The sequence below is a fragment of the Eretmochelys imbricata genome, chromosome 4 (genome assembly GCF_965152235.1).
Source record: "Eretmochelys imbricata isolate rEreImb1 chromosome 4, rEreImb1.hap1, whole genome shotgun sequence".
Lineage (NCBI taxonomy): Eukaryota > Metazoa > Chordata > Testudines > Cheloniidae > Eretmochelys > Eretmochelys imbricata.
The window spans coordinates 116,019,862-116,035,880 of record NC_135575.1 but is presented as its reverse complement, the minus strand read 5'-3'; the positions used below and the strand labels follow the sequence as shown (position 1 = coordinate 116,035,880).

General features: G+C 40.2%; 1 protein-coding gene across 7 annotated transcripts in view; it reads left to right on the top strand.

Annotated features, from left to right (window-relative positions):
- Window positions 1–16,019, top strand: part of CPEB2 (cytoplasmic polyadenylation element binding protein 2) — an 84,925-nt gene that overhangs the window by 51,212 nt on the left and 17,694 nt on the right. For 5 of the 7 annotated variants that reach the window (XM_077815833.1, XM_077815835.1, XM_077815834.1 and 2 more), the window contains 4 exons: window positions 1,225–1,314; window positions 11,433–11,551; window positions 11,855–11,969; window positions 13,751–13,932. In XM_077815833.1, coding sequence (XP_077671959.1) covers window positions 1,225–1,314; window positions 11,433–11,551; window positions 11,855–11,969; window positions 13,751–13,932 — 506 coding nt within the window. Of the gene's footprint in view, window positions 1–1,224; window positions 1,315–11,432; window positions 11,552–11,854; window positions 11,970–12,125; window positions 13,625–13,750; window positions 13,933–16,019 lie in introns of those variants that run through there. The other 2 variants (XM_077815838.1, XM_077815839.1) reach the window with 2 other exon arrangements.

Sequence of the window (16,019 nt, the reverse complement as noted above, 5' to 3'; positions counted from 1 at the left end):
CAGCTTCACTAATGTACCTTAGTCCTGATCTGTGGTACTCCTACTATTCTAGTACTGACTCTCCTGAGCAGATATGCACAATTTTAGCTCTTATTGACTTTGTTTTGTAATGTATACAAATGTCTGTTGACTAGGTTAAAATTAAATCATAGATTGGATCACAAACAAAATGAGTTTGAAGGTGTCTGAGATTATAATTTGCTGAGGGAGGGAGAAATTTCTTCTGCGTTGCCCCCTGTAATACTTTTGGACCATCCACCAGTACTGGTACAAAATTATTCATAAACCTTAACAGATTAAAACAATCTTTCACTCTTTCTCTTACTCACACTCTCACACACACAAATAAACAATTAACTAAAACAAGATTCAGAACTTCTGTTGGGGTTATTCATTTGTCAAGCTTTGTGTACAATCCTAAATAAGGCCACACCGAAAGATCCTTTTCCTCTTCTTCCTGTTGATATGCTGACAAGGAGATTCAGAAACTGTAGGCCAAAAATCCCATTATGTGCCTATTAAAGACTGTCACCCTTATTTTTTTACTGCCCTCTTGTGTAAGCCCTTCAAGGGCAATGGCAGATGGGAAGGCGTTACTGGGGTAGGAAGCCATACCAAAGTTCTGCAGTGTGTTGTAGAGTGGCCTGCAGCACCTAACTCCTTGCCAATATTATTGATGCGGCGGGGGGGAAGACAGGTCTGTCCACTGTTATGGAGGGACCACTTCTAAGTATGAAAAGGCAGTTTAGTCTCCATGCCCATTCTGCACTTAGCCTCTGCTGAGTCTGCTAATAAAAGTGCCAGTAGCTGTGGTGGTTTTTATGATGTGGACACCTACCCGCTAGGATCTGGACTACAGGTCATTGAACACTAAACACCTTGGACCATGACCTCGAGTCAGAGAAAATTAAAATTACTGATCCCCTGTAGCCATCCATATTGCTTTATTAAATGATGCAAAGAAATTTGATGAAACTAAAATTAGGTCTAAACATGATTTGAGGCATGCTTTGTATATAATGTTTCCAATTTTAGGGACTCATCTTTATATTTTTTATGTCATGTTTATTTTATATATTATGTTTTGCAAGAAACTATCAATTTATATGGAAGAAAGGAATAAAGCATCAGCTCTTCATTTGCTTGACAGTGTTTTCACTGCTCTCTTGAACTGTCACCTGTTTTAATTGCAACTACTGTACCTGGTTTGTTTGGTTTTTTTAGATGAAATTACTGCTAGCTTCAGACGATTCGGGCCTCTGGTAGTAGACTGGCCTCACAAAGCAGAAAGCAAGTCCTACTTTCCACCTAAAGGTAATACAATGAGAAATTTTTCTTTTTGTTTTTTTTCTGATTGTGTAAATCTTCTTCTTAATCTTGGACACCTATTTAACCTCTTCATGCCTTTTTCTCTTCTGAAGGGTTTACTTTTGCAGCCTTTTAGGCTGTTTCTACACTGCTCTACAGGTTGGATTATGGAGGTGTAAATAGCAGTGCACACCAAAGTGCTGTGCTGTAACTCCCGTTGGTGGACACCACAGACACAAACTGTAAGGTTCCTTGCATTAACGTAGTCCTGTTTGAAGAGGACTATGTTAACATGAAGTAGGAATCTTTTAGTTTGTGCCCGCAGCATCCACATGGGGTACTTACAGCACAGCACTTTCATACAGACTGCTATTCACACACTCTTAGTCTGAACTGCAGGGCAGTGTAGACAAGCCCTTAGATGCTTAACAGTTAATGCTGCTGTATAAGTAGGGGTGCAGACACAGCTCCTTTTCATACCAAAACTAGAAACTGAGGGTGTTGCCTCACTGCTGGTTCCTGTTCTTTATCAGTTCAGTGCAGGACTTCTGAAGTAACTTTCATATCTGGCTCTTCCAAATAGCAGCTCAGTGCACTGCAGCCATGTTGCAGGGCATGGCCTCTAGGGTTTAACTTTGCATGTAACAAATTTGTTATCCCTGGTCTACACTTACCTTTCTTAAGTTGATATCGGTACAGCAGATTGGGGCGGGGGGGAGAATTCATACCATTGAGCACTGTAGCTATCCCAGCCTAATCCCTGGTATAGACACAGCTAGGTCAACAGAAGAATGCTTCTGTCAAGCTAGCTACCACTCTTCAGGGAGGTGGATTAACTACAGTGACAGAAAAAACTGCTTCCATCACTGTGGGAAGTACTACACAGTGGTGCTACAGCAACATAGCTATAGCTCCTGTACTGTAGATATGGCCTTAGTGTGTTTTCTTAGTTTCTCAACTTGAAATTTTCAAGTGGGTGTATGTTTAAAATTAATGCCTGTGTGTGCATTTTGTATTTTATTGGCAAACTAGAGTCAAACCTTTCAAAATTAAGAGAGAGAAAACTTCATGGCAAACCAGACAATGCACAATCAAAAGACTGCTTTAGTGCAAGTCAGAGCATTATAACTCTGAAGGGCTGAGGAAAAAATACTTAACTCTCACTTCTAAATCTATTCAGATTTTAGAACAGAGATTTTAAGTATATTTATAGGCTGATAACAGGTATTTCAAAGTGCATGCTTTTACTATTTGTATGTGATCCCATTGAATAAGCTAAACACAGACATGCTTCTTTCAGCTCTGTTACAAGCATCCTACTCAAGCAATGCCACCTCATTTGTTTTAGAGCTAATACAATGATATTTGTATTCATTATCACTACCAAATATCCAAATTGTGGTTTGGATGATACTCAGTAACATGGCCAAGATTATGGGTGTAATGATACGAATTTATTTGAGGGTTGATTTAGGGTACAATATATAGAGTCTACATTTTGCAGCATGGCTCTTTGAGTTCATCATCACCCACACAGTGAATTCTACAGCTAACTGGACATATTGCATTAGCTTGAAGTGGTGGATGGGGAATTCAGAATATAAGGTTTTGTCTGTCTGTCTGTCTGTAGATGCACACAATATAAAAATCTGATCCAACTAGGAAAACCATGCAAAGATTCCAGCTTGCACAGAATGCAGTTTCCCATCTCCTTCATGGGAGAGGCCTTGGTTAGCACATCACTCTCTTGTACTCTGATTCCTACACTGGCTCCCAGCCTGCCTCTGCTGGCACAAAGAAATAAAGGAAGGAATTTATCCCAAGAAGAACCTCCTCCACCAAGGAAGGGAGAAGAGCAGAAACCTCCTGAAATCCACTAGGAATCTGGACTTTAGTTGGGAAGCACTCAAATACTGTGGGGATTTTTTTTCCCCCATATAATATCCAGTGTAAACAGATCTTGGCCTCGGGTTTTTTTTCTGTCTTGGTATACAAAGCCACTATCATATCAGGTACCAGCTACATTGAAAACTGTATCTCCATTCACAACCCACCAAGACAGCTGTGGCTCTTTGGGGCAATGCCCATGAGAAGGCATATAAGAGCTGGAGATGTAAAGCATTCTCAACAGAAGGGAATTAACTCTAGAATGAGCCTCCAGAGGAGGTTGGCCTAACTCGGAGTCTAAACACCTTTAAGTCATATATGTGTTCAGTGAAGTTTTTTCACCATAACTGGAATATTTGCAACTACCACACACGCACAAAAATCACTACTCCAACCAGGGCTTCCTATATTCAGAGAAGATAGAAGAGGAGAAAATTGCATGAAGTCCATTAGGACCTCAATATATTTACCTAATTAACTTGGGAATCACTTGGATACGATCATACTGGGTACTCAAACTCTAGATAGGGAAATGGTACATATTATATTATTCATTTGATATTCAATAACACTTGTCTGACTGTTTTTCCACCTATTAAGGTTTCTGTGTAACTTTCCGTTTACTGCAGTACTCAGTATTGTGTTGCCACAGAATTCAGGGAACCTTACGGCAGAAGTTAGTATTGATGTGCCTTCTGGGTTCTGGAAGCAATTTGCAACATGTTAATACTCCAGCACACTTAAAATGTAGTCTTGTCTTGTCGATGTAGACCGGACCAAACCACATTACCAATCATTCTACAGCCCTGTAAGATTCAGTGCTGTACACAGTTTGGTAAAATAGTTCAGTTCTGACTAGAAATGCATGTTTTAATTGTGTTTGGGCACTATTGTTATAACTGGTTCCTTCAACATGGCAGATTTTATAAAATAGATAGGTCCTTTGGCTGCTGACTGGTGTAATTTCCGTAGAGATATGTCTTAGGTACGATAGGTGTTCTTATTCACCCCTGTCAGTTTTCTCACCCACGTGTGCTTGCTAAGTTATCTAAACCATTAAATATAAGCTAAATACTATACCGGAGAACCACAGAATTACAAACACTTCAGGAATGGAGGTTGTTCGTAACTCTGAAATGTTCATAACTCTGCTAGCAAGGGATGTGAAGGGTAACAAGAAGGGTTTTTCTACAGGTATATTAGCAACAAGAAGAAGGTCAGGGAAAGTGTGGGACCCTTACTGAATGGGAGAGGCAACCTAGTGACAGATGATGTAGAAAAAGCTGAAGTACTCAATGTGTTTTTTGCCTCGGTCTTCACAGACAAAGTCAGCTCCCAGACTGCCGCACTGGGCAACACAGTATTGGGAGGAGGTGAGCAGCCCTCAGTGGTGAAAGAACAGGTTAAGGACTATTTAGAAAAGCTGGACATGCACAAGTCCATGGGGCCGGATGCAATGCATCCGAGGGAGTTGGCTGATGTGATTGCAGAGCCATTGGCCATTACCTCTGAAAACTTGTGGCGAATGGGGGAGGTCCTGGACGATTAGAACAAGGCAAATATAGTACCCATCTTTAAAAAAAGGGAAGGAGGAGAATCCAGGGAACTACAGACCAGTCAGCCTCACCTCAGTCCCTGGAAAAAACATGGAGCAGATCCTCAAGGAATCAATTTTGAAGCACATGGGGGAGAGGAAGGTGATCAGGAACAGTCAACCTGGATTCACCAAGGGCAAGTCATGTCTGATCAACCAGATTGCCTTCTTTGATGAGATAACTGGCTCTGTGGATATGGGGAAAGCAGTGGACATGATATACCTTGACTTTAACTTGCTGGCAAGAATACTGTGGGAGGCTGTATCAAAAGCTTTGCTACAGTAGTATGGATTTGGATTAATGGACTACGAGGTGGATAGAAAGCTGGCTAGATCATCGGGCTCAACAGGTAGTGATCAAAGACCCGATATCTAGTTGGCAGCCGATATCAAGCGGACTGTCCCAGGGTCAGTCCTGGGGCCAGTTTTGTTCAACATCTTCATTAATGATCTGGATGATGTGATGGATTGCATCATCAGCAAGTTTGTGGATGACACTAAACTGTGGGGAGAGGTAGATATGCTGGAGGGTAGGGATAGGGTTCAGAATGACCTAGACAAATTGGAGAGTTGGGCCAAAACAAATCTGAGGTTCAACAAGGACAAGTGCAGAGTCCTGCACTTAGGACGGAAGAATCCCATGCACTGCTACAGGCTGGGGACCGAATGGCTAAATGGCAGTTCTGCAGAAAAGGACCTGGGGAACAGTGGACGAGAAGCTGGATATGAGTCAATAGTGTGCCCTTATTGCCAAGAAAGCTTATGGCATATTGGGCTGCATTAGTAGGAGCGTTGTCAGCAGATCGAGGGAAGAGATTATTCCTCTCTATTTGGTGCTGGTGAGGCCACATCTGGAGTATTCTGCCCAGTTTTGGTCCCCCCCCTGCGCTACAGAAAGGATGTGGACAAATAGGAGAGAGTCCAGCGGAGGGCAACGAAAATGATTAGGGGGCTGAGGCACATGACTTATGAGGAGGGGCTGAGGGAACTGGGCTTATTTAGTCTGCAGAAGAGAGGAGTGAGGGGGGGATTTGATAGCAGCCTTCAACTACCTGAAGGGGAGTTCCAAAGAGGATGGAGCTAGGCTGTTCTCAGTGGTGGCAGATGACAGAATAGGGAGCAATGGTCTTGAGTTGCAGTTGGGGAGGTCTAGGTTGGATATTAAGCAAAACTATTTCACTAAGAGGTGGTGAAACACTGAAGTGGGTAACTAAAGAGGTGGTGGAGGTTTTTAAGGCCCGGCTTGACAAAGCCCTGGTTGGGATGATTTAGTTGGGGTTGGTCCTGCTTTGAGGACTAGATGACCTCCTGAGGTCTCTTCCAACCCTAATCTTCTATGAGTCTATGAACAAAACGTCATGGTGGTTGTTTCAAAATTTTACAACTGAACATTGATTTAATACTGCTTTGAAACTTTACCATGCAAAAGAAAAATGCTGCTTTTAACCATCTTAATTGTAATGAAACAAGGACAGAAACAGTTTCCTTACCTTGTCAAATCTTTTTCTAACTTCCCCTGTATTTTTTTAGTAGTTTGTTTGTTTAACACAGTACTGTACTTGGTGGGGTGTGGGTTTTTTTTGTTTTTGGCTGGGTTTTTTGATGGGGTGTTGGATCTCTGCTGCTGCCTGATTGTATATTTCCAGTTCCAAATGAGGTGTGTGGTTAAGAACATAAGAATGGCCATACTGGGTCAGACCAAAGGTCCATCCAGCCCAGTATCCTGTCTACCAACAGTGGCCAGTGCCATGTGCCCCAGAGGGTGTGAACCTAACAGGTAATGATCTAATGATCTCTCTCCTGCCATCCATCTCCACCCTCTGACAAACAGAGGCTAGGGACACCATTCCTTACCCATTCTGGCTAATAGCCGTTAATGGACTTAACCTCTATGAATTTACCCAGTTCTCTTTTAAACCCTGTTATAGTCCTAGCCTTCACAACCTCCTCAGGCAAGGAGTTCCACAGGTTGACTGTGCGCTGAGTGAAGAAGAACTTCCTTTATTTGTTTTAAACCTGCTACCCATTAATTTCATTAATTTCAATAAGATCGTAACTCTAGTGTTTGTAATGCTGAGGTTCTACTGTCTGATCTAGTGGTGGTTTTAGCTGGGGTCCATGGTTGCAGTTGCACTCACAGAAGTCACGATGGAGGGGTGGTTGGCCAAATTTGAGGGAATGGCATTGTGACCTAGTGAATGGGGTTACACTACCACTCAGATTTGTCCCAGGTGCCCCTTTATCATGACAGAGGGGCAGCCAGGCCAAACCTGAGTGGCACTGCAGTCCCTTGTGCAAGGCCACAATGCCACTCACTCAAATTTGGCCCAGGCACCCATCCATGGTGGTGGAGGGGCAGCTGGGCCAAACCTGAGTGATATTGTGACGGCACGCTCTAAGTCACAATGCCCAGAGCAGGGAGCTGGGCCCAGCCCCACAGGACAGGAGGGTTTGCTGTACTGCAAGTGTGGGATGGGCTTGCTCTCTAGCCCCACACCCTAGGGCCTTCCCTTCACACCAGGCCAGGATTAGGGTTGCAGTGTGATGGGGCAGAGGGTACCTGCAGCTGGTTTCTATGGTTTTATTTGCCTATAAATTATTACTAGGTAAATGATGAATGTTGCTGTTAAAGCTTTATCTGACCCAAGCTTTATAAACAACATAGTTCTTCAAAGGGAAATATTATCTGTGGATCCACCCTTTAGAGTTTAGGGGAATCCTTGGAGCAACTTCAGTTTGGTTAGCTTTACTTGGAGATCAAATTGTAGTCCTAGCATTCATTAGCTTTCTGTCTATGTCAACTCTAAATTTCAAATAACCTTTGGTAGGATTAATTTAATTATGTATTATTGTTTATTCGCTCTTATTAGAGAGTGGTGACGGATATTTTAAGCTGTTTGAACCTGCGCCGATTAAGTTAGTAGTCTCTGTGGTGGTGAAGTCCAGCTTGTCAGCATTGGAATCCTATTTAATTTTCCAAGCTACGTTTCCTTCTTTCCTTCCAAGCTCTCTGTTTAAAGAAAGCCTTATGGGAGGCCAAGTTCTGTAGCAAATATTTCCTTGCTTGAAGAGAGTACACAAAAGCCCTCATCCTTCAAAGTGCTGAGTGCCTCCTGACAGATGCTGAGCACCCTTTACTCCCAGTTACATTAATAAGAGTTGATGTCATTCAGCATTTAATAGTAGGCATTCAGCACCTCAGATGATTAGGCCCAAATCTCAGCACGTCTTGGAATAGCTAGGCTTCTTTGAAGTAGAGAGATGTCTCCTATTAAAATAAGGGTTCAAAGTCCATAAGTGATCTATTAACTGCTGTATAGTGGGAATTTGCTTTCCTGCTATCCTATATTTATTCACCAAGAGCTCCTATTGTGCTTTAGTTGGCAGATATCCTTATTTATGAAACAGTACCCAAGTTCAAGTCACACGGGCTGATGTGAAGATTCTGGTTCCATTGTCATTCAAATGAAGTTCAAAAATACCTTGCACAATCCATGTCAATCCATATGAGGCATCTTAATATAGGCAGGGTTGTGTGTCACTGAGTGTTCTATCTTGTTTACAGTTTGATGCCAAACAGAAAAAAAAATCAAGTGTGTTGTATAGGAGAGAGTATATCAAGCCCTCTCTGAACTATCATCACCATTCATCTCAGTGGTGTATGGCAACCTAGTTACCAAAAATCTTCACTGCTCAAAAGGAATCCGTTAAACAGAGGAATATAAAATGTTCTTTGTTTCCGGTTGGAGGGAACAAAAGCCCCAAATGCATCTAGACTTTTGTTACATTTGTAACTCTTATCTAATACCTATATTATTATATCAGCTTGAATTTCTTGAATACAAACAGGAATATTTTGGGGGGGTAGGTCAAAAGTTGTGCAAGTATTTATAGCCAACCTAAGGTCAGGAAGAAAAGATTAAATTTGTATGGAAAGAACTACAGGGCCTATTTAAAGGAACCAACACTTAGGTTGGATATTAGGAAAAACTTTTTCACTAGGAGGGTGGTGAAACACTGGAATGCGTTGCCTAGGGAGGTGGTGGAATCTCCTTCCTTAGAAGTTTTTAAGGTCAGGCTTGACAAAGCCCTGGCTGGGATGATTTAATTGGGGATGGGTCCTGCTTTTGAGCAGGGGGTTGGACTAGATGACCTCCTGAGGTCCCTTCCAACCCTGATATTCTATGATTCAAATCTTCTTTATCTCCCAAATATCCAGTTATTCCCAACTTAAATTTTTGATAGGCTAAATTTACCTCTTAACGTAAGAACATAAGGGAGGCCATACTGGATCAGACCAAAGGTCCATCTAGCCCAGTATTCTGTCTTTCGACAGTGGCCAGTGCCGGGTGCCCCAGAGGGAATAAACAGAACAGGTAATCATCAAGTAATCCATCCTCTGTTGTCCATTTCCAGCTTCTGGCAAACAAAGGCCAGGGACACCATTCCTGCCCATCTTGACTAATAGCCATTGATGGACCTATCCTCCATGAGTTTATCTAGTTCTTTTTGGAGCTCTGTTATAGCCTTAAACCAGGGTCCTGGTGACAAGAAATGTGCCAGGATGGGAAATATGCCTCTTCTGGTTTGGGAGAGAAGGTTAGATCATAGGAAGCCACCACAGACCCAAAAATAGGAAAACAAGCACGACACCAATATGGCTGCATTAGAAGCTCATGAATGTCCTGAAATTAAAAAAATAAAAATAAAAAAATAAATCCAACAGAAAGTGGAAACATGGACAAATTGCTAAGGATGAGTACAAAAGAATAATGAAAGCATATTGAGACAAAATGAAAAAGGCTAAGGCACAAAATGAGTAATACCTACAAGGGACAAATAAGAAGAGGCTCTATAAATACATTAGGAGAAAGATGAAGTATAGGTCCTCTACTTAACAGGGAAGGAGAGCTAATAATAGATTACATCAAGAAGGCTGAAGTGTATTAATGCCTATTTTGCTTCAGACTTCACTGTCAAAGTTCACTGTGACCAGAACCAGATATATTAACAAAAAGAGGGAAGGGACACGAGCCAGAAGAGGGAAAGAACAGTGTAAAGAATAGTTAGGTAAGTTAAATGTATTCAGTTCAGCAGGACCTGATGAAATTCACCCTAGGGCACTTAAGAAATTAGCTGAAGCAATTGTGAAACCGTTAACAATTATCTTTGAGAACTCATGGATGCTGGGTGATGTCACAGAGGCCTGGAAAAGTGTAAACATAGTACCTATCTTTAAAGGGGGGACAAAGAGGACCCAGGGAATTATAGACCAGTGAGCCTAATTTTGATACCTGGAAAGATAATGGAACAAATTTATTAGACAATCAGTTTATTATCACTTGGAGAATAATAGAGTGATAAGTAATAGCCAATATGGATTTGTCAAGAACCAGATCATGCCAGACCAACCTAATTTCTTTCTTTGACATGGTTACTGTGTTAGTGTATGGCAAATTGGAGGACTGGTCTGTGATCAACAAGATGAAATTCAGTAAAGACCAGTGCAAAGTACTATATTTATGAAGGAATAATCAAATGTAGAACTACAAAATAGGGAATAACTGGCTAGGGAGTAGTAGCGCAGAAAAGAATCTGGGGGTTATAATGGATCACAAATGGAATATGAGCCAACAGTCAACAGTTTGTGTGCACAGCGCATAAATTGTCAATTATTACAGGATTACTAATAATTATCTTAAATCCTGTCACTTTTATAAAAAGAAAATCTTTTCAGGTTGCACCTGATTTACACAGGATACACTTCTCTATCAAGTTTTGTGTAAAAAAAAAAAAAAAAAATGTTTTTAAAGAAATATCGCTCAACAGGGAATAGGAGAACTGAGAAGGAAATATTTCAGCCAGAGCCCATTTTCAAAGAAATCCTGTTAAAAAATTTACAGAGTAAAAGTAACTAAAACTGCATAGAAAATGTATGGCATAAAAACGAACTAAAATTTTCACACTGAATTGTTAACGTATTTCAGAGAAAAACACTCTACTTTAGAGAAAAACTAGACATTTTTGTGTTTCTAAATATATTTTAGAACAAAACCCTAACTGTGGAGTTGCTCTGGTTTAAAAAAAAAAAAAGTAATTATTAAATTAAATTATTAAACCAGAACCATTAAAATGCTTTTCTAGTGGCTTCCCCCCCCCCCCATAGTATTAATTATGCATTTAAATTCCTATTTGTATAGTATTCGGGAGGCTTGGTAGGTCATTTATGCAACAGAGTACTTTGCTCTGATCTCTTGAATTGAGATTAGCCTTTTTGTGCCAAATCAGATTTTCATCATATAATGCCTACTGCTAGCAGTGAAATGTGTTTTTGGGTCTTAAGTAAAATGTTGTCTTAAATGTTGTAGTGTGTGATTGATGGTCTCTTTTAGAAGAACACTAAGGATTGAGCTATTGATGAAGAATTTTGTTACAAAGAGATTTCAGGTTGGTATTAAAGTAATTGGCCATGGAGGTTATTTACATAGATGAAGATGCTGTCTGACTTCTAAACAGAAAATTAGTTCCACATTGAACCTTGCTTTGCAAATAAATACGTTCACATGGAGAAGAAACTTTTTGTGAAGAGCATAGGAGAAAAAATTGCACGCTTTCAGCTAATTTTTTGTTGTTGTTGCTTCAGGATATGCGTTCCTCCTTTTCCAAGAGGAGAGCTCTGTTCAGGCACTGATTGATGCCTGCATTGAAGAAGATGGAAAGCTCTATCTATGTGTTTCCAGTCCTACTATCAAGGACAAGCCAGTAAGTAAATAGTAGATGTCCTCCAGGCTATAGCTGCAATCTGTCTAAAGCTGCTCCTGAGATGATGATGATGGTGAAAATAATCAAAAGCAAACTACCGTTGTTAGAGTTCCACATCTGGGACAACTGAATGACTTAAAAAACCGCAGTATCTTGAATTAATAGGATTAAAACAGAGCAACTAGACATGTTCAGTTAATGAGACTGTGACTAGCTGACAGTTTATATAGACTGATGAACATGCTAAGACCGTAATGTGATGAGACTTAAAGTAGCATGCAATTTTCTTTTTTTATTAAATAGGTTCAGATTCGTCCCTGGAACTTAAGTGATAGTGACTTTGTGATGGATGGTTCACAGCCGCTTGATCCTCGAAAAACAATTTTCGTTGGAGGTGTCCCTAGGCCATTAAGAGCTGGTAAGTATAAAACTGGTATATAATGTGGCAATTTTTAAAGGTATATTATTGTCTGTAATAAATTGAAAGTTACATATTGTGTAAGATTTATACACAAGAATATTTGGATGGTAGACTGTGAAATATCTCCCTGTATTTACACACTCTCTCCTGTAGGTTCTCCAGGTGGGCTTTGGCCACAAAGCACTACTCATCATTTATATCTACTTAAAATCAGAACTCATCAAGAACTTCATGGTTGTATCCAAGTTAAAGCTATAGGAAATTCCTTGATATTACTTGGCAAAGTTTTAATATAAAATGTATCACTCAAAGGTTGGTTTTGTTTATATATATAAAAAAAAAGTATAGGTTGGAGGGTCCATGCCCCCATTACTGCACTTGAACTTGCTCAGAATTTTACTACTGCTGTTCCAGTCTTACTAGTAGTCTATTAGAGCATCCCATGGCATCCATCCAGTCAACAGTTTGTATGAAATGGAATCATAGTGCAATGTGCTAGAAATCCCAGCACCTACTAGAGGGACTGCAGGAGTGCCACTTATGATACCAGAACTTGTAATGTAGCATAACTCCATCGCAGAAAGAACAGCAGTCAGAAGGAAGACACACGACCTCCACTAATCCATCAGGAAACTGAGAGCCAAAAAAGTGACAATCTAAGATCTGGGTGTAAAAAATCTTCTTCAGTTTTTAATTCTTGGGCCTAGAATTTCCTGGCCTCATGGAATTTTTTCATTTGCAAAAAAAATTATCTTTAGCCATAATATAAACACTATGCTTGTTGTCACTGCAGCAAAAATATAGTATGGCCTTTTTCTTCTTCCAAACAGTGCTGTGATTCTTTTTCATCACTTCAGTAGAAATGCTTCCAGTTACTTGGTCAAAGTTCATTGTTTGAGTAAACTAAACAAACACTCTACTGCTTGTCATATTAATATCATCTGCTGAAACTGAGCTTCTGTGGCATTAATGTGATGACTATCTTGTCTTCACTAAAGTAGTAAGACTTTTAGCTCACTTTACTGTATTTGCCAACAGATGTGTTTATTTAAAATAAACACTGTTATTCAACAGCACCATCAGCTGACAGCTTCATACCCTATTTCCAAGTGCATCAACTATGTCCTGAAAGTAAAATTTCAATACATACAGATTAAATCACCTGCAGTAACTGAACTGGACATTTAACTGCCGTGAATGGTTTGCCAAAATATCTGATTTATACATTTGAAATTAATTCTTATGAAATTCTGTTCCCACTCACAAAGTCCAGATAAGCAAACTTTGTATGGGGGTTTGAAGAATAGAAGCCCCTACACCAAATGGAGGCAGAATATGGAGCATTTATACAGCCAAATAATAGTGGCCTGCTACAACATGTACACAAGGATTTTGTAGGAATTCTACCCAGTTCACAGTCCATGCATTCATTAGCCCCTGAGTCTGCCCAGAAATCCTTTTTCACATCCCATGAAGGAAATCCTCTTGGAGTTCAGCCCCAGGGCACACCGGGCTGCAGTGGCTCATGGTTCTACTGAGTTTTGACTTTATAAAATCACTTGAGAGGGATGTGGCCACTGTTGTGAAAATTGATATTTTAAGTATTCTTATGAAATATTCCATATATACTTCCTAAATTATTGGTTTGTATTTTACAGTACATATGACATAATAAATGACTGATTTTTGTTTTCTATTATTTTTCAAATAAAAATACATTTAACAGCATTTACATTGCTTATTTTAAAATACTGTTGTATTCTTTTGTTCCTCCATAGTGGAATTGGCTATGATAATGGACCGTCTCTATGGTGGAGTTTGTTATGCAGGAATTGATACTGACCCTGAGCTCAAATACCCCAAAGGTGCTGGGCGTGTTGCATTTTCCAATCAGCAGAGTTATATTGCTGCCATTAGTGCTCGGTTTGTTCAACTTCAGCATGGCGATATCGATAAACGAGTAAGTTGTAGAGAATTAGTTGTTTAAAACATTTATTACGTGCCTCTGCAAATGAGTGGCAAGGTATAAAACACACCTCACAGAATTCACTGAAGTTGCATTTGGTTTGGCTTTGATACTAACTTCTTAGTTACATTTTTTTTAATAGTCATGTAACTGCTGAAGTTCTAGAAATAAAAACCTTAATGTGCAATATATATTCAGCAAAGCAGCAGTTTGTTCTTGTGACTTACTCTATACCATATATTCTTCTTCTAGAGACATAGCTCCTTTTTTGACATCAAGGTCAAAGGGCTTGAAAAATGCACTTAGTTTTTCTTCCTTTTATTCAAAGTAAACTAGCACGGTTTTTGGAATCTTCTACCATTCTGACACTTTTTTACACTGAGACGCCTTAGGTTTGATTTTCAGAGCAGCTTAGTATCTGCAGTTTCCATTGGTTGTAGGTGCTCAAAACTTGTGAAAATCTGGCGCAATGGACCTCAAGCTGGACACCCAAAATCAGATATTGCCAACTCTTAACATTGTAGAGACAGCTTTTTAAATGTGCACCGGTGAAGTGCTGTCTTCCTGAGTTTGCAGATGGACAATTCCTGTGTATCCACGGCTGCTCATAGCTTCCCAAAGCAAAAATCAAAATGATACTGATAAGATTGGTCAGTTTCACTACTGCTATTTAGAAGCATGTGGGCAGCAAGGAAACTGACATAAATGATGTCAGTTTAAGTACAGTATGTTGCTGCTTTGGAAAACTATTGGTAGTGGCAGTTGTTGGAGCTTTATCACGGAGAGATTGTTCCCAAAAGGGAATCTGGGTAAAGAGGAGGAAGGTTAGAGTAGTGGAGATTCCCTCTCCATTATAGCAAGCCAAAGACTGAGAGAAAAATAGTACCTCTCATTAGAACCTCCTGGCTGTTGTGGGGAGAGGGAATGCCTTATTCCTTTCAGCCAGGGGTTCTCAAACTGGGGGTCGGGACCTCTCAGGGGGTGCGAGGTTATTACGTGGGCGGTCGCAAGCTTTCAGCCTCCACCCCAAACCTCGCTTTGCATCCAGCGTTTATAATGGTGGTAAATATATTCAAGTATTTTTAATTTATAAGGTTGCACTCAGAGGCTTGCTATGTGAAAGGGGTCACCAATACAAAAGTTTGAAAACCACTGCTTTAAGCAAACAGAGAAGACTGAGGAATAGCTTCACATTTTTCATACATCTATTAACTAGAGGATGAAGTAGAAGTTGAAGCCCTCAGGTAGGGTCCTGTGACTGAATCCTCCTTCCCAGCAATTCTGTATGTGGGGCAAGAGAGTGGACTGGACTTTTCATGAAGGCATTAATTTTATTGGTGAGACCTCCCCTTCTCATCTTCCGTATCCGTCTCTGGCTAATAGGTTTTTAGCCCTTTGGCTAATAGGTATTTATGTGGGAAGAAGGATAACCTTGTGGTTTGGGTTGTGGGCTGAGACTCTAAAGTCCAGGGTTCAATTCCTGCTCTGTCACAGATATCCTTTGTGATCTTGGACAAGTCACTTAATCTGTGTCTGCCTCAGTTCCTATCCCCAAAATGGGAATAATAGCACTTCACTACCCCACAAGGGTGTTGTGAGGATAAATACATGAATAATTATGAGGAACTCTGATATTATGGTGATGCTGGCCATAAATGGGTAGACAGTAAGTTTATCATGCCATGGTGATAAATAATAGTCATTTAACTTTTCTAAAGGAACATTGAAGGCATATTGTCAGATTATGAATCCTGTTTAAATATTCCTTAGCTGTGTTACTGGGAAACTGAAACAGGAATTTCTGAATGGCTCTACTGGATCAGACCAATGGTCCATCTAGTCCAGTATCTTGTCTTCTGTAATGGCCAGTGCTAAATGCTTCAGAGGAAGATGCTAGAATCTCACATGAGGCAGATCTGATATAATATGCCCCATGAAGTTCTCTTCCTTATCCCCAACAGAGATGGCTCTAAGCACTGAAGAGAGAGTGTGTGTGTGTGTGTGTGTATGTGTTCCAAAACACTTTGCTTGCATTAACTGATATAACTTTGGATATTCTTGTTATCCGTATAAATGTCCAT